The 22,523-nt window shown below is 37.5% G+C and overlaps 1 protein-coding gene across 9 annotated transcripts in view; it reads left to right on the top strand.

Moving 5' to 3' along the window:
• TUT4 (terminal uridylyl transferase 4) overlaps positions 1-22,523 on the top strand; it is a 120,948-nt gene extending 98,425 nt beyond the window's left edge. The window contains exons 22-32 of one of the 9 annotated variants that reach the window (XM_066376288.1): positions 3,267-3,344; positions 3,492-3,669; positions 3,947-3,994; positions 4,078-4,160; positions 6,482-6,597; positions 7,534-7,757; positions 9,433-9,533; positions 14,436-14,883; positions 18,341-18,499; positions 20,304-20,419; positions 21,603-22,523. In XM_066376288.1, the coding sequence (XP_066232385.1) occupies positions 3,267-3,344; positions 3,492-3,669; positions 3,947-3,994; positions 4,078-4,160; positions 6,482-6,597; positions 7,534-7,757; positions 9,433-9,533; positions 14,436-14,883; positions 18,341-18,499; positions 20,304-20,392 (1,524 nt within the window). In that variant the 3' untranslated portion in view covers positions 20,393-20,419; positions 21,603-22,523. The other 8 variants (XM_066376290.1, XM_066376292.1, XM_066376291.1 and 5 more) reach the window with 8 other exon arrangements.

The raw sequence follows: 22,523 nt of genomic DNA, 5'->3' as shown, positions 1-22,523 counted from the left end.
TGCGGGAGTCTGACTGCTTCCTCTTTTCCAACTTCAGGGGAAAAAAAATAAATAAATAAAATATAAATAAAACCTGCATTTCTTTTTTGAGGGCAGGAGCACATGTATTTTGTTTTAGATATGATATCTATAATTTCTACCATTTTTGTTCTGTGAGATGTCAGAATTTATGCTAGATCATTGTTTTTTTGTTGTTTTTTTTTTTTTGACAGGGACAGAGAGTCAGATAGAGGGATAGATAGGGACAGACAGACAGGAAAGAGATGAGAAGCATCAATCATCAGTTTTTCGTTGCGACACCTTAGTTGTTTATTGATTGCTTTCTCATATGTGCCTTGACCGTGGGCCTTCAGCAGACCGAGTAACCTCCCGCTCGAGCCAGTGACCTTGGGTCCAAGCTGGTGAGCTTTTTGCTCAAGCTGGCACCCTGGGGTCTCGAACCTGGGTCCTTCCGCATCCCAGTTCGATGCTCTATCCACTGCATCACCGCCTGGTCAGGCTAGATCATTGTTTTTTAACCCAGTCTATGGACCCCTGCTGGTTTTCCAGAAATTTTGTGCTGGTCTGCCAAAGAGTTAACTGATGTTGTATGATTATTGACCTAGTGATCTTAGTTACCCTTATGCTCAGTCCCCAAAATAATTCTTCTCTTTTCACCAGTCCCCAGGTTTAAAAGGTTGAAAGCCACTGTGCTAAATGATTCTTGGTAACTATGTTTGTTTAAAGTTTTATATCTAAATATGAAAAACAGCTTATTAGCTTAAGTCCTTGGAAACTTTATGTAAGCATGTTTACAGAACAGATATATTCATTCAACAAATATATAATATTTATATGTTAAGTATTCTCTAATAGGCAGGCTTTGAAGTGATAGTAGGCATTTTGGTTCTAAAGTTACAGAAAACTTAACTGAGAGTGAAGTTAGAGAGGCCAGATATGTAGATAATTTTGTAAATCATTTATTGTCTCATGTAAAATGGAAGGGGCCATGGGGACTACCTTATCTAATGGTTTGTTTGTTGTTTTTTTACAGAGACAGAGAGTCAGAGAGAGGGATAGATAGGGACAGACAGACAGGATCAGAGAGAGATGAGAAGCAGCAATCATCTGTTTTTTCGTTGCGACACCTTAGTTGTTCATTGATTGCTTTCTCATATGTGCCTTGACTGTGAGCCTTCAGCAGACTGAGTAACCAGCAACCTTGGGTCCAAGCTAAGCTGGTGAGCTTTGCTCACACCAATGAGCCTGCGCTCACGCTGGCGACTTCAGGGTTTCAAACCTGGGTCCTTCCGCATCCCAGTTCGATGCTCTATCCACTGCGCCACCACCTGGTCAGGCTCTAATGGTTTTAAAGTTTATATTCTGGTAAACTCTTAGGAGCTCGTTAGTGTATGTAGGAGTAGGGTAAGGAAAGATGGGGTATGTTTTCTCTATGTACTCTTCTATCAGAGTACTTTTACCATTATCTGCTTTACACTTCTGAAACTCAAGGAAGGATCCATTGTAGGAAAGAATTTTATAGCTTAACAGAAAGATAAAATTTGAAATCAACTCTGACCTAATTAATCTAATCTCTCATTTTCATTGGGAAAATTGCGGATTTAGGAGCTTGATTGTATTGCCTAGAATTACTACTTGGCAGGACTAAGACTAGAAATGAGGTCTGCTGGCTCTGAACCTATTGCAACTTTCTACTTTATTGTACTACTTTTTTTCTTTTTCTGAAGTTGAAAATGGGGAGGCAGGCAGACAGACTCCCGCATGCACCTGACCGGGATCCACCCGGCATGCCCACCAGGGGGTGATGCTCTGCCCATCTAGGGGCGTCGCTGTGCCGCAATCAGAGCCATTCTAGCGCCTGAGGCAGAGGCCACAGAGCCATCCTCAGCACCCTGGGCAAACTTTGCTCCATTGGAGCCTTGGCTGCAAGAGGGGAAGAGAGAGACAGAGAGGAAGGAGAAGGGGAGGGGTAAAGAAGCAGATGGGCGCTTCTCCTGTGTGCCCTGGCCAGGAATCGAACCCAGGACTCCTGCACGCCAGACCAACGCTCTGAGCCAACTGGCCAGGGCCAACTTTTTTTTTTTTAAGTGAGAGGAGGGGTGATAAGACTCCCACACACTCCCTGACCGGGATCCACCTGGCAACCCCGTGTTGGGCCAATGCTCCAACCACCTGAGCTATCCTCAGTGCCTAAGGCCAACACTCAGACCAGGCGAGCTATCCTTAGTGTTCTGGACCACTGCTTGAACCAGTCGAGTGACTGGCTGCGAGAGAGGAAGAGAGAGAGAAGGGGGAAAGGGAGGGGAAGAGAAGCATGGTTGCCTCTTATGTGTGCACTGACTGGGGATGGAACACAGGACATCTGCATGCTGGACTGATGCCCTACCACTGAGCAAACCAGCCAGGGCCTGTACCGCTTTCTTAAAATGCCTATAGAAAATAAGACTCAAAACTGCTTGTAGAGGTTAGTTGTGCCTATACAGTCATCTTATGGGGTACTTTTCTTATAGTTAAGTAGCATTACTTCCTACTTCCCTTACTTAGTACAGTGAATTATTATTTATAATTAATCATGAAAATTTTATAATCTTTATTAAGAAGTTAGGGAAAGCTACCTAATTTTTTTTATCAAGTCAGTGCCCCTGGTGCTTTTCAGCCTCATCTAATAAAGATTAAAGGTCTTAGGGTGAAAACAATTCCACTGATTCCCTTTGGGTGTATAATCAATAGTTATTATCTGTTATATATTTCTGCATCTATGGTCCTTGGATGAGAATGTCATTTTTATTTGTTTTTACTTTATTAATCTTGGGCTGGATGTCTTTGGGACCAGAGTCTCCCATCATCTCAGGCTGCTGGCTCTTGAATAAACCATTTTTCCTTACACCAGCACCTGTTTCTGTAGTATTGGCTTTCAAAGCAGCAGGCAGCTGAACCTGTGTTTAGTATCAGAATTTTGCCAAATAGGTAGTATCGAATGTGTCATTTGCAAAGTCTGATGCTCTTAAGATATTCTTTCCCAGCTTTGGTCTCTTGGATACATTTTATTCATTAATAACTTGACATCAAATTATACCATCCTGACACACTCATTTTATTTTTTAAATTTAATTTATTATGTTTACATAGATTCTAGCTGACACATTCATTTTAAAAGAAGTATTTTAATATGTTTATTATAGCAAAATTCTAACATGAGGTGAAGATACTGAGGTTTTGGGGTTGGATAACTTAAAATCTAATAATAAAATTAATTTTTTATGCAGATCTTTGATGGAAAACAGATTCCACAGAGAATGGTTGATGGATGGAATGCTTTTTTCTTTGATAAAACAGAAGAACTGGTAATTTTTAAATAGTATCTATGTTATGGAATGCCTACTGATAAATTTTAGGATTTGCATAATTTATTTCAATAATTTTATTTGGATTTGGAGTCCATATTTTGGATATAGATATCTCCCTCTCTTTTTTTTTTTTTTCACCTATAGAAAAAGCGCTTACCTTCCCTTGGAAAGAACACAGAAACATTAGGAGAGCTTTGGTTAGGACTGCTTCGCTTCTATACTGAAGAGTTTGATTTCAAGGAATATGTAATTAGCATTCGGCAGAAAAAGCTGTTAACAACTTTTGAGAAGCAGTGGACATCCAAATGCATTGCAATTGAAGGTAATTATTTAGCTGACATTCAGACACAAAACAAAATGGAAAGTCAATTATTATTGGCCAGGGAAATTGAGGGAAAAACTGAAACAAATTACAATTTGGAAGATCTTTTCTTTAGATTTTTATCAGTTTCTATTCCTTAATCTATAATTAATAAAAACAATTTGCTGCTTGGGTGCTTGAGTTATAAAATACTAGGCTAAGGTCATGGCTGCTAAATATATTTAATGTTACAGTGAACATAATTCTCAGTTAAAAATATAAAAATTTTATTTTCTAGACCCCTTTGACTTGAATCATAATCTTGGTGCTGGAGTCTCTAGAAAAAGTAAGTTTAAACAGAGAAATTCCCTGCTCTTAAAGCTCTTACACATTGAGATCTGCATCTTTATTTTCTTTTTTCTTCAATAGTGACCAATTTCATCATGAAGGCTTTTATCAATGGAAGGAAACTTTTTGGTACTCCCTTTTATCCACTCATTGGCAGAGAAGCTGTAAGTTTACATAATTTGAATTCTGAATCTTTTATTTTTTGTTATAGGACTTTTTTATAGTATAAGAAATGTACTCTTGTTTCTAAGTTGGTATTAGAAATAGGGAAAGATGATTATAGCGCGCTGCATTTTTTTTTTGTATTTTTTTTCTTTATTTTTTTGTGACAGAAACAGAGACAGAGAGGGACAGATAGGGACAGATACACAGGAAGGGAGAGATATGAGAAGCACCAATTATTCTTTGTAGCGGCTCCTTAGTTGTTCATTGATTGCTTTCTCATATGTGCTTGATGGGGGGGGGGGCTACAGCAAAGCGAGTGACCCCTTGCTCAGGCCAGCAACCTTAGGCTCAAGCCAGCAACCTTAGGCTCAAGCCAGCAACCTTTGAGCTCAAGCCAGTGACCATGGGGTCATGTCTATGATACTGCACCCAAGCCGGCGAGCCCTCACTCAAGCTGGATTGGCTCACGCTCAAGCCAGATGAGCCCTTGCTCAAGCCAGCGATGTCAGTGTTTCAAACCTGGGTCCTCTGCCTTCCAGGCTGATGCTTTATCCATTGAGTCTCTGCCTGGTCTGGCACTATATGGCTCTTTTTAGAAAACATTGCTGACCTCAAGTCTAGGTCACCTTAACTGGTTAGATTAAAGAGATTCAGGACTAGAAGGGATATGATTTGGTGATTAATTACAGGTGATGGGTGAAGGAGAAGTAGTTCAGCATGATTCCTAGGTTTCTGCCTTAAGCAGCTGAGTGAATTGAGAAAAGCCTTCATTTTGTCCTGGCAGAAAATATGACAATTTTACTTAGTTACATTTATTTCATCAGTAGTATATATGAAGAATTAAAGAAAATATTTCTTTATTGAAATATAATTCACATGCTGTTCAATTTATCCATATAAAGCGAGCAATACAGTGGTTTTTAGTATATTTGCAGGATTGTACAACCACCTTTTACAATCCTCTGTCAAGGATTCACAATCCCTGTCAATCCCCATTTTTTTTCTCTCTCAGTCCCCAAATCATTCATCTACTTTTTGTCTCTATAGATTTATCTGTCATGGATATTTTGTATAAATAGAATCATAGAATGGGTAGCCTTTTGTTACTGGCTTATTTTATTTATTCAGTAGTATGTTTTTAGGGTTCATTTGTTGTAACATGTATCAGAACTTCATTCTTTTTTATAGTTGAATGACTATCACATTTTATTTGTTCATTCACTTGTTGGACATTTTCTAGTTTTTGGCTACTATGAGTAATGCTGTTGTGAAAATTAATGTACAAATTTTTGTTGGGCTGTATGTTTTCATTTTTGATGTGTATATACCTAACAGTGGTCATTTTGACAAATTTTTGTTAACTTTTCCTAGGAGCTGCCAAACAGTTTTCTAAAGCAGCTGAACTATTTTACATTCCCACCAGCAATATATGTGGGTTTCAGTTTTTCTAACATCTTCACCAGTGCTTGTTGTTATTGTGCCATCCTAGTGAGTGTATCTTTACTACTTTTATCTCTCACTTCAGATAGATTTGAAGAGCACTAAGTAGATACCCATTTTGCCTTTCAGAGATTTGGGTACTGTCAGAACAAACTAGTCTTTGTGATAGTGCCAAATGGAGCTAACATTTAGAAGGATAAGCATTGTACTCGCATATAGCAAATATGAGTCTGATTTTTCTAAGACTTAGGAAAATGACTTATTGTTTCCCTACTTCTTTTTTAGGTATACCTTACTTCATACAATAAAATTTTATATGTTCTTGAAATTTTGTAAGCAAGTCCTGTTATATTTTAAATAAACCAGAAGATTTTCTTATTTACACAGTTTTTTGTACAGAGTAATTTCTTTGCAGAAGTATTCTGATATAGCAATAAGCATGAGCTTTGTAGTCAGACAGTCTTAACTTTAAAGCTTTTCTTTATCTGCTACTTATTAGGTTTTTTTTACTATAGGCAAATGACGTAACCTTTCTGAGGCCAAGTTTCCTCCAGTATAAAATCAAGATGAAAATAGTATCTACCATATTGAGATATGAGGCAAAGATGCTATAGATGAATGAGAAAATAGTGTGGATGTAAAGTGGTTAGTACTGTTAGCACCTGAGATGTTGATGGTGATGATTCTGAATCTCATTTTTTTTTGTTCATTTTGTTTCTTGTGAATCTCATTTTCATAGCATGGTCTTAGTAGCAGTGAAATATTTGTTGATATTTATTTCCTTTTTTAAAAAAAACAATTTTGCATTTGGTTTCCTTTCCATTTGTATTCAAAAGTTTATAGTGATTATTTTTCTAATAAAGTTGTATTTTCTCCCTAGGAGTACTTCTTTGATTCTAGAGTATTAACAGATGGCGAACTGGCTCCCAATGACCGATGTTGCCGTGTTTGTGGAAAAATAGGCCACTACATGAAAGACTGCCCTAAGAGGAGGAGGTTGGCAAATGATTTTGTATCAATATTACAGGGAAATTAAAGTTGAGGTCAATTGTAGCTATAACTGTGTTCAGATATATTTAAGTGAGAAAATTCAGGGCTTTAAATTGGACTTTAGGTAAATATATATTTTAGTGGAATTTTATAAGAGATTTATTTGTGGTACCATGGTGTCTTATAACATTCATTTGTTTGTTTATTAAATCAGTCAGTTTTGTTTTGTTTTGTTTTTTAACTGAAGAAGCATTTATTGACATCTACTCTATGCTGGGAACTATGCTAGGAGCCAAAAAAAAAAAAAAAGATCGAGACATGGGGTTCTGGCTGAGGACCTCACAGTTATACATACCAATAATTAAAATATAATTAACTGAATCTTTGAGGTATATGCTGTGAGGTGTATAGTATTTACCTTGAGAAATATGCATTCTATATACCCCCTAAAATTATTATATCTATTAAAAATATTTTCCTGTGTTCTATAATACATACTATGTTTAACAGGCCAGGAAAATCTCTTCTTTAGTTATCAACTCTTGCCTAATGTAAAAGAGCTTAGAATTTTTCAGGCAAAACAAGCTCCCTAGTTTCTAGTACTGCTATTTACTGACTGTTAAGTTTAGGCAAGATACTTACCTTTTCTAAACCTCAGTTTGTTTCCCTGTAAAAGGAAGAAAATAAATATCAACTTCTATAGATTGTTTGTTGCAAGATTAAACTTAGATATTTAAAAATTTTTTAATTTGATAGTTTATTATGAAAGTACTGGTTTTGCCATATGAGTAGGTGTGCTATAAATGTGAATTCCTTTGCCTTCAGAAAGATGCATGAAACATGGACATGTTAGTCCCTTTCATTGTGAGACTTTTGTGTAGTTTAGTTTGTTCTGTGACTCCCTCAGTTTACAAGTCCCTAGCCCCACATTATTGGTATCAGCAGTTTACTATTTAGAGTAAAGAAGAAAGACAGTGAAGAAGAGAAGGAAGGGAATGAAGAGGAGAAAGACTCCCGAGATCTTCTTGACCCTCGAGACCTCCATGATACTCGAGACTTCAGAGACCCCAGAGACCTCAGATGTTTTATATGTGGAGATGCAGGACATGTACGAAGGGAATGCCCAGAGGTCAAGCTGGCCCGTCAGAGGAATAGCAGTGTGGCAGGTAAATAGAAAAGGTTAAAATAGTTTTTGGTAGAAATGAAGTAATTTATATTGATGTCATTTTAAGGACCCTTATTCCTCTCTGTTCCAAACCTAGCTGTATGATATTTTGGACCTTATAATTTCTTAGCGATAAAATTTAGACAGACTTTTATTTTTAACAGTATTTGGATATGTTCACTTTTTATGTCTTAGTAGTCTATTGTATTCATTCAGTTTCCTTTAAGTAGTCTTTAGATTTGAGTCATATTTTCTCTCAATATAAAAGTTAACAGAAGTTAACTCCCCCTGCCCCAAAGTTAATGAGAAGTTTTTTTCTGGGAACACATGGTAGAAAGTACAGTGTGTCCGTAAAGTCATGGTACACTTTTGACCGGTCACAGGAAAGCAGCAAAAGACGATAGAAATGTGAAATCTGCACCAAATAAAAGGAAAACCCTCCCAGTTTCTGTAGGATGGTGTGGCAGCGTGTGCGTATGCGCAGATGATGATGTAACACCATGTACACAGCGGAGCAGCCCACGGCCATGCCAGTCAAGATGTGGACGGTACAGAGGAAAGTTCAGTGTGTTCTGTGGCTCGCTAAATTCAAATCCATGACCAAAGTGCAATGTGAATATCGGCGCGTTTATAACGAAGTGCCACCACATAGGAATAACATTACTCAGTGGGATAAGCAGTTGAAGGAAACCGGCAGTTTGGTGGAGAAACCCCGTTCTGGTAGGCCATCAGTCAGTGACGGGTCTGTAGAGGCTATAAAGGATAGTTACCTAGGGAACCCTAAAAAATCTGTGCGTGAGCCCATATCTAACTGCACTGAATAAGTATGAAACTGGGAGAGTTTTCCTTTTATTTGGTGCAGATTTCACATTTCTATTATCTTTTGTTGCTTTCTGTGACCGGTCAAAAGTGCACCATGACTTTACGGACACACTGTATATCTCTTCCTACTGTTGTTATGAGAGAGGGAGATCTGTTCCTTTTATACTTCATAAGGAATTTTAAGAATTAGAAACCCAACCTGACTAATGGTAGCACAATGGATAGGATATCTACCCAGAATGCTGACGTCCATTTCAAAACCTGAGTATGCCAGTTTGAACCTGGGTTCACCAGCTTGATCTCAGGGTTGCCAGCTCGAGCATAGGGTTGACAGTATGCACCCAAGATTGCCGGCTTGGCCCCTAAGCCCCCAGTTCAATCCGTGTAAAGGCATGTATGAGAAGCGATCAGTGCACAACTATAAATGGAACAAGTTGATGCTTCTCTCTATATACCTCTCTCTCTCAAAAAACAAAAAAACAACAGCAACAACAAAAGAGAAAACAAAACACCCAAATGAGAATTTATTAAAAGAAAGAAAATAGAATATTTTAGAAGTGATGATTTTGAGTTACTCAGTATCTTACTGCAGGAAGTATTTTCTTAAATATATATATTTTCTCCTTTACAAAAGCAGTGTGACATTTGTTCTGGTTTCTAGGACCACTATTTTTTTAATGACCAGGATTGAAAATTGGTTTTAAAAAAGTTAGTAATTTTAAGTCTTTCGTTAACATCATAGTTTAAAAGTTGAAGTTTATAAAATCTCAGAGAGACTTGAGATTCTTTATAGATTGTCATTTCTCTGTTATTTTCTTTTATCTTTTGATTTCCTTTCTGATATTTTCTCTTAGCAGCCCAGCTGGTCCGCAACCTTGTAAATGCCCAACAAGTGGCTGGTTCATCCCAGCAACAGGGTGATCAGTCCATAAGGACGAGACAGTCCTCAGAATGTGTAAGTACTCTGCATGCAAATAGGTTAGTCTTGGCAGGAAGATAGCACTATTTTGGGTGGGTGATAGGGTTAATCTTTCAGACTGGTAAATGTGTTCTTCAAAATTATACAGTGCTAATAAGCATATAAGGTGGAAAAGAGCATTACTTTTGTGGTAATGTAGGTCTGTTTAAATAAGCGGCTCCTTAACTATATTGAGCCTGCTTTCTTGTTTGTACAATAAGATAGCTACCTAATAAGGTGTTGGTTGGATTGTAATAAAGTAATGACTTTAATGTTTCAGGCTTTGCCTAGTGGAAAAATACTGGTACCATTAATAAAAATGTACACAAAAATTGAAGGTGAAAAGGCTGAAGAAAGTTTCAATATAAAACTTGATGGGGAATTCAGACACACATGCCATTTATATTTCTGAAGGCAGCACCTTCACAGTAATTGTGTTTGTTATGTTAAGTGTATCAGTGTGTGTTATAGCTTGCCTTGCCCCAGCAATAAGGCCTGCTGGACTATACAGTTTACATCTAATTGATGTAAGAAAGTTTCTTCCTCTATAAACCTAATCAGCATTAAAGTCAGACAACCAAAAAAAAAAAGAAAGAAAGAAAGAAAGAAATTGAGCTGTATTAGGGGTCGTATATACCATTAGGGTGTTAATACATGGATGGCATTTCACTTGCTTGAAACTTTTGTCTTCTAATAGCTGATATGGATACCTGGTGAAATATACTCTGTGAAAGACAGAGTATTGAATTAGAATTCAAATTTACAGGTTTCATATTAACTTTGTTGGTTAATCTTTGTCTGAATCTGTATTCACCTGCATTTGTTTAATTAATTTAGTATTAATTGAATGCTTACTCTAAACCTGATACTGTGCTTTAGTGCTTCATAATTAACAAAATTAATCCTTTGAGTGTCATGTGAAGTGATAGGTATTAGTATGATCAAATTTTACAAATTGAGAAGCTAAGAATAAGAAAAAAGGTTTCAAACCCAGGTTGATGTAGCTTCAAAGCTGTTAACTATTGAACATGCTAAATCTGATGTGATCTGTATTTTTTAATTATTATTATTATTATTATTTGTATTTGTATTTTTCTGAAGTTAGAAGCAGGGAGGTTGTCAGACTTCCCGCATGTGCCCTAACGGGATCCACCCAGCTTGCCCACCAGGGGACGATGTGTGGGGCGTTGCTCCATTAGGGCCGGAGCCATTCTAGCGCCTGAGGAGGCCATGGAGCCATTCTCAGCGCCCAGGCCAACTTTGCTCTAATGGAGTTTAGGCTGCGGGAGTGGAAGAGATAGAGAGGAAGGAGAGGGGGAAGGGTGAAGAAGCAGATGGGCGCTTCTCCTGTGTGCCCTGGCTGGGAATTGAACCCGGGACTTCCACACGCCGGGCCAACGCTCTACTGCTGAGCCAACCAGCCTGGGCTGTGATCTGTATTTTAGAAAACATACTTAGAGCATTTGAAAACCAGTATTAGGGAGAGTCTTTGAAAAAATGTAGGAACTCACTAAAATGTATTCAGGATACACAGCCTGACCTGTGGTGGTGCAGTGGATTAAGTATCAACCTGGAATGCTGCGGTCTCTGGTTCAAAACCCTGGGCTTGCCTGGTCAAGGCACATAAGAGAAGCAACTATGAGTTGATGCTTCCTGCTCCTTCCCCCTTAACCCTCACCCACCTTTCTCTTTCTCTGCTCTCTGAAATCAATAAATAAAATCTATTAAAAAACATAAGGCCCTGGCTGGTTGGTTCAGTGGTAGAGCATCGGCCTGGCGTGCAGGAGTCCTGGATTCGATTCCCGGCCAGGGCACACAGGAGAAGCGCCCATCTGCTTCTCCACTCCTCCTCCTCTCCTTCCTCTCTGTCTCTCTCTTCCCCTCCCGCAGCCAAGGCTTCATTGGAGCCAAGTTGGCCCCGGGCGCTGAGGATGGCTCTATGGCCTCTGCCTCAGGTGCTAGAATGGCTCTGGTTGCAACGGAGCAATGCCCCAGATGGGCAGAGCATCACCCCCGGTGGGCATGCCGGGTGGATCCTGGTCAGGCACATGCAGGAGTCTGTCTGACTGCCTCCCCGTTTCCAACTTCAGAAAAATACAAAAAAACCCAAAAATCCATAAAATGTATTTAGGATAGTAGTATCCTGAATTTGATGTTTATATTTTCCACAGGTATTGTTGAATCTTCACAAAAGCCTGTGAGATAGATTCTGTTATTTATATTTATAGGTGAAGAAATATGTAAAATCTCTGGGGTTCCAGCCAGAACTTGAACCCTCAAGCTGTCTCCAAAACCTATACTCTGAACTACTTCACTATGCTGCCCCTAATTTTCATTCTCTGCCTGCTTCTAGCACTCATTCTCACCTGAGATTTGGGAAGAGTCTAATGGACTTTACTATTCTGATGTCTTCAGCCTCAACATGTCTTTTTTTTTTTTTTTAATTAAAAAAAATTTTTTTTTTTACAGAGACAGAGAGTCAGAGAGAGGGATAGACAGGGACAGACAGACAGAAACGGAGAGATGAGAAGCATCAATCATTAGTTTTTTGTGACACGTTGCAACACCTTAGTTGTTCATTGATTGCTTTCACATATGTGCCTTGACCGCAGGCCTTCAGCAGACCAAGTAACCCCTTGCTCGAGCCAGCGACCTTGGGCTCAAGCTGGCGACCTCGGGGTCTCGAACCTGGGTCTTCCGCATCCCAGCCTGACGTTCTATCCACTGCGCCACCGCCTGGTCAGGCCAGCCTCAACATGTCTTAATGTAGCTTAGAGTCTCTCCAACTCCCCAGACTTGACTCTTTCTCTTATGTTTTCCATCTCTTGGAATGATCCCACTATCTAGTTTCCAGAACGACTCTATCCCACCCAACCCCCACATCCAGTCAGTCACCAAGTCCTGTTGTTTGTGCATTTAAAAAGTAGCTAGCTCATACCTATTTGCTTCCCTCTGTCCCTATATTTTATTTCCCTAGCATAGGTGCCATCATGTCAGGACTTCTATATTATAGCAACCTTTTAAACAGTCTCAACAGTCTTATTTATTTTTTAAAATATTCTTTATTTCTTTTATTCTTTTAAATAAGTCAGAATATATTTTTCTAAACTGCAGATTAATGTTTATGATGTGTTTAAAATTCTTAGTGGTTTCCCAAAGCCCTCAGGATAGAGTCTAAACTACCAGGCATATAGGAACCTTCATTCTCTTGCCCCTGTTTAGTTCTTCACTTTCAGATCTGCCATTCCTCTTTGTTATGATCAACTTCTTTCAGATTCCAATTACTTTAAAAGTCATGTGATTTTGTGCCTGTAGACCAGGGGTCCCCAAACTACGGCCTGCGGCCCCCTGAGGCCGTTTATCCGCCCCTCTCCGCACTTCCGGAAGGGGCACCTCTTTCATTGCTGGTCAGTGAGAGGAGCATAGTTCCCATTGAAATACTGGTCAGTTTGTTGATTTAAATTTACTTGTTCTTTATTTTAAATATTATATTTGTTCCCGTTTTGTTTTTTTACTTTAAAATAAGGTATGTGCAGTGTGCATAGGGATTTGTTCATAGTTTTTTTTATAGTCTGGCCCTCCAATGGTCTGAGGGACAGTGAACTGGCCCCCTGTGTAAAAAGTTTGGGGACCCCTGCTGTAGACTTTCAGTCATGTTGTTCCCTCTGCCTGAAACACTCTTTACTTCTCCTTATCCCTACTCTTTTTAAAATGAGACTGGTTTCTATATTTACCCTTGAGTTTCAACCCAGGGGTCATTTTCTCTGTGAAGCTTGGTTTCCTCTTTCTTTCATCTTACCTTCCCCCCTTCTCCCAAAGTGAGTTAAGGTGTTCACACTCTGTGATTTCATTATACAGTATACATTATTACATTAATCATTGTAATCATTGTACTTTATTGTGAGTGCTTATGTCATTTTTATCTGCTCTTCTTCCTTTCTCCCATAAACTTTAAGCTTCCTGAGAGCATAACTGTTAGTATTGTATTTTTAATTCCTAGAACAGTGCCTAGTACATAATTGACACCTTAGTAAATACTTGTTGAGGGACTGAATGAAATCGACTATGAGATATTTAGATATAAGTTTTTAGTTAAAATTGGAAATGTGGGTTCTACATGATGGGAATGATATCTGAGATCTCTCTTCTTTGGGCAGTAAGAAGGTTTGTGAGGCAGTGGTGAGATTCAAATAATTTAACAACCAGTTTTCTCTCCTAATGACCATTTTAAGTATAAAAAAAGACATATCGAAGGGTAGTTTATTATTTCATGCATTTAATACTTAAATAAGAACAATAAAAGAAGTACACAAAACTAGATTATAAGAAAGAGTTTTAAAATATTAATGAAAAAATATTAATACTTGACAAAAAACAATAAAACTGTTACTTAAGATATTTCCGTATTGCTTCTTGGTTGGTGTCTTCACTTGCAATTTTTTTCATGTATGGATAGAATGAACATTACTGTGGGCACTTAGAATACGCTGTTTCACAGATGAATGTTGAAAAAGAATAAGGAATGTAAATTTGTGATTTCCATATTGGGAGGCTGCCCTGGTGCCCACATTAGAGAGAACCCTGATTATAAGTGCCATTTTAACAACTAATTCACTGAACTCAGCAAAAAAATCAGGTATCAGTTCTGCTGAACTGGTGCTAATGGGCTGAATCCTACCATTGTTGTGATGTAATAGTTATGTGAAGGGTAGGTTTGAAGACCTTGTGAAAAATTTCACCTTCATGTAAAATGGGGTTCTACTATTTTTATTATGTATATTGTAGAGCTATTTTTAATATTCTAATGAAATAACTCCATAATTTTGTATTTTGATAATCTGTTTTTATAAAATTAAAATGTTTATAAATTAATTTAAAATTGTCTTTTTTTCTCTGCAGTCTGATTCACCATCATATTCTCCCCAGCCCCAGCCATTTTCACAGAACTCTTCCCAATCAGCTGCTATTACCCAGCCTTCATCCCAGCCAGGATCCCAACCTAAGCTTGGCCCACCTCAGCAGGGAGCCCAGCCCCCTCATCAGGTCCAGATGCCTATGTATAACTTTCCCCAGTCACCACCAGCTCAGTATTCCCCCATGCACAATATGGGATTGTTGCCAATGCATCCCCTCCAAATCCCTGCCCCATCCTGGCCTATCCATGGCCCAGTGATCCACTCTGCACCAGGCAGTGCCCCCAGCAATATTGGACTGAACGATCCTAGCATCATCTTTGCACAGCCTGCTGCCAGACCTGTGGCGATCCCTAGCTCCTCTCACGATGGACACTGGCCTCGTACTGTGGCTCCAAATTCCCTGGTGAACAATGGTACAGTGGGGAATTCTGGTAACCCTTCCTTTTCTTCTTTTGTGTCTGTCTGTCTGTAAAAAGCTTGGGTAATTTGTGTTATTTGTTGAACCTGGGGAAATCAATGTGGAGAAAAGGATGGCAAGCAATATTTGTGAAGGGGCAGTAGAGGTTTAGATAAAGGAAAAGAGTATGGGCTGTGGGTTCAGACTGCCTGGATTTGAATCCTGGCTCTGCCATTTATTATGTGGCATTGGGTAGTTACTTAATCTCTTTGCGCATTGGTTTCATCTATAAACTAGGGATATCAATAGTATCTAACTGATAGGGTTATTGTGAATATTAAGTGAGGTAATATATATGTTAGTTATTTTATTGTTTTAAATTTCGACTGCAGTACTGCTTTATGTAGGTATTATTAACACTCATTTTACAATTACGAAAATTGAAGTGTTAAGTTACTTAACTATCATGCTGTCATAATTAGTCAGATCTAAGATTTAATCCAACTTTTTTCTTTAATACCTGTGTTGTTTTGTCTCTCAGTAAGGAGCAATTCTTTTAAAAAGAGAAAGATATTGGAAACACTTTGTAGCATTAAAAAGAATTTCCCCCCTGATATCTAATAGATATTCATTATAGAACATTTGAAAAAGTCATTCATAATCTTAATTCCTATACATAATGCTAAGTAATATTTTAGTGTATTGGCATCCCTTTTTTAAAATATTTGCATATTTAAAAATAGTTCATATTATGCCATGAATCTAGTTTTATATCCAGCTTTTTAGTAGCACTTATTTTTATTTTCAAAAACTCTTATTATGGAAAATTTGAACTATATACAAAAAGAGTTAAAATATAATAAACCCCTGTGCCCTCTTTTAGCCAGCTTTAATAGTTATTAACATTTGTTTTTCTTTCATCTGACCCCTTTATCCCAATAAAAAAAATAAATTAGGCTTGAGTAATCAAATATGAGTTATCAGATTTGCTTATAAACTTTAGTTCTATCTCTTAAAGAAATCAAGACAGTTACCATACCCAAGATCATCTAAAACCCAGACCTTGTTCTTTTTTCTCAATTTGTCTAAAATTATTGTTGATTTATTTGAATCAAGATTCAAGGAGATCCTATTTATTATATGTGGTTGTTATATCTCTTAAGTCTTCTTTAATTTGTAACTGTTCTCCCTTACTATTTTCTTCTTCACATTAACTATTGAAGAGACTATATTTTCTTACATTCTGGTGTTGACTGATTGTATCTTTGTGGCATTGTTTAACATGTACTGCTCTTTCCATAATTCCTGTAAACTGGTAGTTTGGTTCAGAGGCTTAATTTAGAATCCGGTGTTTCTGTTGTTGTTTTCCAATTCCCACACTTCAGAAGGAACTACCTGTCTTTTTCTTTGTCTTTTAGTGACTTAAGATTGATCAGTGAGTTAGGTGATCTCAGCCTATTCTATTTATTATAAAATTTATTAATTTTTACATAATAGTCTTAGCCACCATTAATTATTATCGCTGATATCCATTATTTCACTAGTGGTTGTAAAATGATTTTTCTATTTACTATTCTTTTATAAAGAAGAACTTTTCCTGGCCCTGGCTGGGTTGCTAAGTTGGTCAGATTGTCAGCCCAATACACCAAGGTTGCAGGTTTGATCCCTGGTCAGGGCACACATAGGAATTAACCAGTGAATGCGTAGATAAGTGGAGCAGTGAATTGATAAAATCGATGTTTCTCTCTCACTTTTTCTCTCTCTCTCTCCCTCCCCCTCCTATTTCTTCCTTTTCCCCACCTTTCCTTGCTAAAATCAGCATATAAAGCTGGTTTTTTGGGTCTTTTTAAAGAGACAGAGAAAGAGTCAGAGGTATAGACAGGGACAGACAGACAGAAACAGAGAGATGAGAAGCATCAATCATTAGTTTTTTGTTGCGTGTTGCAATACCTTAGTTGTTCATTGATTGCTTTCTCATATATGCCTTGACCGTGGGCCTTCAGCAGACCAAGTAACCCTTTGATCGAGCCAGCGACCTAGGGCTCAAGCCGGTGAGCTTTTGCTCAAACCAGATGAGACCGCACTCAAGCTGGAGACCTCGGGGTCTCAAACCTGGGTCTTCCGCATCCCAGTCTGACATTCTATCCACTGCGCCACTGCCTGGTCAGGCAATAAAGCATTTTTTTAAAGAACTTTCCTTATAAATTGTTAGCTTGAAATATAGTTAGTATAGGAAATATAGATGAAAAGATTGGTTCCTTCCCTTTATCAATTTTCAAAAATTTTAGTGATAATTTTATATACAAGTATGTTATTCCTCAGAGCACTGGTAGAGGAGGTATCTCTGACCTCTTTTGGAACAATACACATAATGTTTTTTGCTGAGCAGAAATGCCAGAACATGGTGGTAAATCAGTGGCTTTGTTTTCCTGGTTACTTCTGAATAGACAGAAAATGTGGCTAGTATGAATTTATTTTTCTTGCTCCCTACTCCTCCCTGCTTAAGTCTCCTAATTTGAATTCCTGGTAGGATGTTTAATGAATAAGGGCAGTGTCTTTCAGATTATTTCCTGCCATATAGTGACCCTGAATGAGAAAAACTGCCACAAATGATCCAGAAGATTCAGGGGGTACTGCACTTAAAGATCATCTTAATGGGAAGTAGGTTAATGGAGGTAGTTTGGCATAGGAAGAATAAGATTCATCTTTTTTGAGTCCTACTTATATACCAGAACTTGTACAAGCCACTTTTATTTTTGTTATCTAATTTAATCCTCACAACAACCTGAGGTTCATAATTGAACCTTGGTAATTTTTAGAACTAGGATTTGAACTTAGATCTGTTTGGTTCCAAAGCTCCTAGTTGTCAACCATTATTCCACAGTGCCTCAACTTTTCTAGGCCAAGATATAATTAATTCTAGGATAGTTGGCATTGTCTTTTAGGATAAAATGTGAGCTCCTTAATGATGTGCTAAGGTTTTTTGAAGTATAGATCCTATTTACCCCTCCAGCCTTTTCTGCTATCACTTCCTTTATTCATATTTCTGTTTAGTTAATGGGTTTTTGAAGCTTCCCAAACTTGATGTACTTTTCTGCTTTTTGGCTCTTATACATGCTATTCCTTTTGTATAAAATGCCCTCCTTTCCCCATTTTGCCTAACTAACTTGTTCCTTGAACTTAAAACTCAAATTTAGTCAGTCATCTTAGGAAAACCTTTATCCTTATACAACTTGGTTAGCCCCCTCTTTGGAACATTTCCCATTGACCTGTTGTAGTAGTTACCATATATTGTTGTATGTCTCCTGTAAGAATAGTTTGAGCACAATTACAGTGTTTGATTCTTTAAAAAAAATTTTTTTGTTGTATTCTCTGCATTTAGCATAGTTTTTGGCCAGTCATAGGTACTCAAATAAATCTCTATGGAATGCAGGATTATATGAGTGAACAAACTGACATTTTAAAATATGTCTTTTCTTATTGAAATGCAGAGCCAGGCTTTCCAGGACTAAACCCTCCAATTCCTTGGGAACATGCACCACGTCCCCATTTTCCTCTTGTCCCATCTTCGTGGCCTTATGGTTTGCATCAAAACTTCGTGCATCAGGGAAATGCCAGATTTCAGCCCAACAAACCTTTCTATACTCAAGGTACCATTTGCTTACAAATTTGTTAACAGGCTGGGTGGGTTTTGTTTTGGGACAAAGAGCCTTTGTGAAGGCCAGGATCTGGGAGTGAAAATTCATGCATTTAGTAAACATGTATTGAAAGGGCATGCTGTGTGTCAGACTGCTAGGTGCTAGTTGCTTAAGAAAGAATTAAATAAAACTGTTGTACTTAATACATATTTTATTAGGAGAGCCAGACATGTAAAGTAGATGAGAGTAGGCGCTCAGAGGAATCAGTTAATGTTGCCCGAGCAGAGAGAGCAGGATATGGAACTAGGGATCAAAATATACAATATTTTTGCATTTGAACTAGCCTTGAGATACAGGATGTTTTTTCTTAGAGATTTTCTACAGATTAGAGGAAAGGAGTATTTTTAGCTGAGGCAATAATACGCGCAGTCTCTATATGTTCTGCCTGGCATGAGGAAGAAAGAGAAAGAGAAAATAATAGGATTAGAGGATGAGAATAGGATTAGAGGATGAGGTAAGTGGGAAAGTTGTATATATAGGTGATGAGACTAGAGATGGTAGGCTGAGGCCACATCATGAAAGAGTTTGGACTCAGTTTAATAAGTCAGGATATAATAGAAGTTGAGTCAAGTAGTAACACGGTCAGAATTTGTGTAGTAAAACTAAAATTTGAATGACGTTATAACTCACTATATTCTGTTGGTATTGATGACCAATAATGGCTTTAATCTAAGTAATGAATATTGCAAATTAAGGAAAATGCCAAGGAACCTTGTAGCATTTATCTAGCTTACTGCCTCAGAGGTATCTCAAGTCAAATAGGGAATGTCTGAGTCTGGCTTTCAGCTTTTGGTTAATCTAATTAAAAAAATAGTCATGTAGATGACCCAGGTTGATTCCCGGCCAGACCACACAGGAGAAGCGCCTGTCTGCTTCTCCACTCTTCCTCTTTCCTTTCTCTCTCTCTCTCTCTCTTCCCCTCCCACAGCCAAGGCTCCATTGGAGCAAAGTTGTCCTGGGTGCTAAGGATGGCTCCATGGCCTCCACCTCAGGCTCTGGAATGGCTCTGGTTGCAATGAAGCAACGCCCCAGATGGGCAGAGCATCGCCCCCTAGTGGGCTTGCCAGGTGGATCCCGGTCAGGCACATGCAGGAGTCTGTCTCTTTGCCTCCCTGCTCCTCACTTCAGAAAAATACAAAAATAAATAAATAAATAGAGTCAGAGTTATTACAGTTAAATTTAGGAGTTCAAGAAATTAAAGAAATAGACTTAGGAAATGGTGACTGAATGAAATGATGATTTTAAGGGGAAACTCCTGATATGACCGTCAGTTTTGATACATTCGGCCTTCCTAAACTATCCATTTACTGCTGGGGCATTCTTGTATCATAGATAAGGAGAACCATGACTATGACTGCTTTCTTATTCTGAGCAAAGAACTAGGCCTGAGTAAAGTTACTATTTGTCATACAAACAGTTTCAGGGGGTAGAGCCCTTGGTGGGTTTCTTCCTCTTGATTCCTCCCCTCCATCTCTCTTTTGTCTCCTCTCTTTGCTTTCACATATCCACATTTCCCTTCTCTCCTCCTTTACCCTATCAAATGTTTGACATGCTTCATCACCTCTTTACTGTATAAATAGAAGACAGTAGCTACAAATTAATTCTAAGGGGTTATTAGATAAATAGGCACAAGCCTTTCAGTTTCCTGTCTGTGTTGTGTCCAACAGACAGATGTGCCACACGTCGATGTAGAGAGCGTTGTCCCCACCCACCAAGAGGAAACGTGTCGGAGTAATGCGAGTCCATTTTCTTTCAGCTGGTCTACCGATGCACAGCAACCAGCCAATCCTGCTGTCTCAAGGGTATCCGTACCTCAATGTCAGTTACATTCAGCAGAAAAAGTGACATTTAATGGAAAGCAAAACAAATCAGGTCCTGATTTAAAATTTTAACACGTTTAGATAGCTTATTTAAATTCTAAGACTGTTTTTAAGAATTGTATTATTTGTATATAAATATGAACTATAGTTTTTACTGGTATCACCAAATTGAGTGATACAAATTTCATCTATTTTATTACCCTATTTTTAAGGGAATTTTATGTTTTGTTTAACCTTGATGAATTGTATAAAGAGAGAATTTAAAAAAGTACATTCTTTATTTTCTATTAGCTGTATTCATACTTTGGTTGCTTCAGACTTTATATATATTGTTCTTAAGAATTAGGAAAGACTTTCATGTGTTTTAAATTTGTCACTTCTATTCTTTACAGAACCTTGTAGTGCCAAAAACTTTTTAAAAGGTAAAAAAAAAAATAAAATAAAACTACAACATGAATATTCAGAATTTTTTTTCTTTTACATTCTTGTATATTGAAAATACATAACTTGAACAGAAAGTTGCTTTTATCTGTATTTGAAGTAATTCTATTTTAAGTTAATAAATCTTTTTGACAAGGGTCAAATTTGATTAATTCATCTGGTTGTTTAGATTATGGAAATATAATCCAGAGACCTGTTTTACTCTCACTGAATGGAGTATTCTAGCTCACATAGTTTTAAAAATCCAGGATCTTTTCACGTCTCTTATTTTATTGGATCTTCACAACACCTATATGCTGTTGACAGAAGCAAATGTCTCCATTTTATCATTGAGAAAACTGAGATGCAAAATAAAGTGAATTTCAAAGGTAGCACACTTAAACATGTTAGGAATAAAATTAAACAGATCTTTTGAAAGAGTTTTTAAACACTGATACTGAAATGTGAAAGGAAAGTAATTCTTATGACTGAGGAACACTAGTTAGACTGTCCGTTCTGAGTCCTATCCTACTACCTGAAAAGCACACTTGCCAGGATGGTGTTTATCAGTAATCCTTGTGGTCAATGATTATAGCTGGAATTCAAATACGTGTCATTGGTGGTAGATCCCTTAGCTGTTTTTGGCACTAATATGTTGAAGTAAACTGATTTTGTCTAAATCCCTTAAAGAGATTTATTTACCAGGGATTTTAGGCTAAATGATGCTATAGATTTCTTTGGAAATGTGCAGAATAAGTAAAAATCAAATGTATTTTATGGACAGTGAGTATATTATCTTTGTTCTGCTTCCTCAGATATGCATTACTTAAAATAGGAGACTACCTGGGCTTTTGCCATATTTTCTAACATGGAAGATGCTCGAAATCTATTGCAGGAGGTTGAGGGCTTTCCTGCCATATTTACAGCCCTGAAAAGGTATTTATTAAATGTTAAGCTCAGGTGTATTTACTGTTAGTTTTTCATATTAAAGCTTTGGCCTCCTTCAGAATCCTACAAAGTGGTGGAGTTAACTTATTTGTTAATGAGATACCTGACCCAACCATATGCTTTTGTGTTAAAATGTGACTTGGAGCGTTCAAGAGGTGTTTTTTTAAGTTAGTGTTCAAGTATCTTATCTCTTTTTCAAGTCTTAGAGAACATGTTATGAGGTGTATGAGGTGTTCAATTTGTTCTACTTTTGTATATAGTAGAAATTTTCACTTAAAGGAAAACAATCTGCAACAAGAGACTGCCTCCAGCCCAGCCTTCTTTCCTGAAGGAAAGCAACACATGACCTGACAAAAAGAATTTAAGGGTCAATAAACCCCAGTATGTACATTTTACTTATATGACAATGTTATATACTGTGTAGTAATTTTCAGCATCTCACTTGTCCCTCCTTCAGTGATTGCGAGTGTTCAATAACTGGCAAAACTATTCCTAACTGAAAAATAGAAGACTCTTAGTTTGTAATTTATACAGTAGTAGCTCAGTTTGTAAGTTTGTGAACTTTTTATAGAAGTTGTAAATAAAAGTTTTTATTCATATTATAATAGAGCAATTGAAAAGGGAAAAATTTTTTCAACCTTATGCAGAGAACACACATGCACTCTTAAGATTATACAGTTTTGAAATGTTTTTTGAATAGTGTTTAATGACATGGAGACATTAATATTTTCCCTTGCATTAAATATTATTCAAAAATATGAATATTAATGATGTACTATGTAATTTAT

The sequence above is a fragment of the Saccopteryx leptura genome, chromosome 3 (genome assembly GCF_036850995.1).
Source record: "Saccopteryx leptura isolate mSacLep1 chromosome 3, mSacLep1_pri_phased_curated, whole genome shotgun sequence".
Classification (NCBI taxonomy): Eukaryota; Metazoa; Chordata; class Mammalia; order Chiroptera; family Emballonuridae; genus Saccopteryx; species Saccopteryx leptura.
Note: the sequence above shows the minus strand (reverse complement) of the source record. Positions and strands in the feature narration are given on the sequence as shown.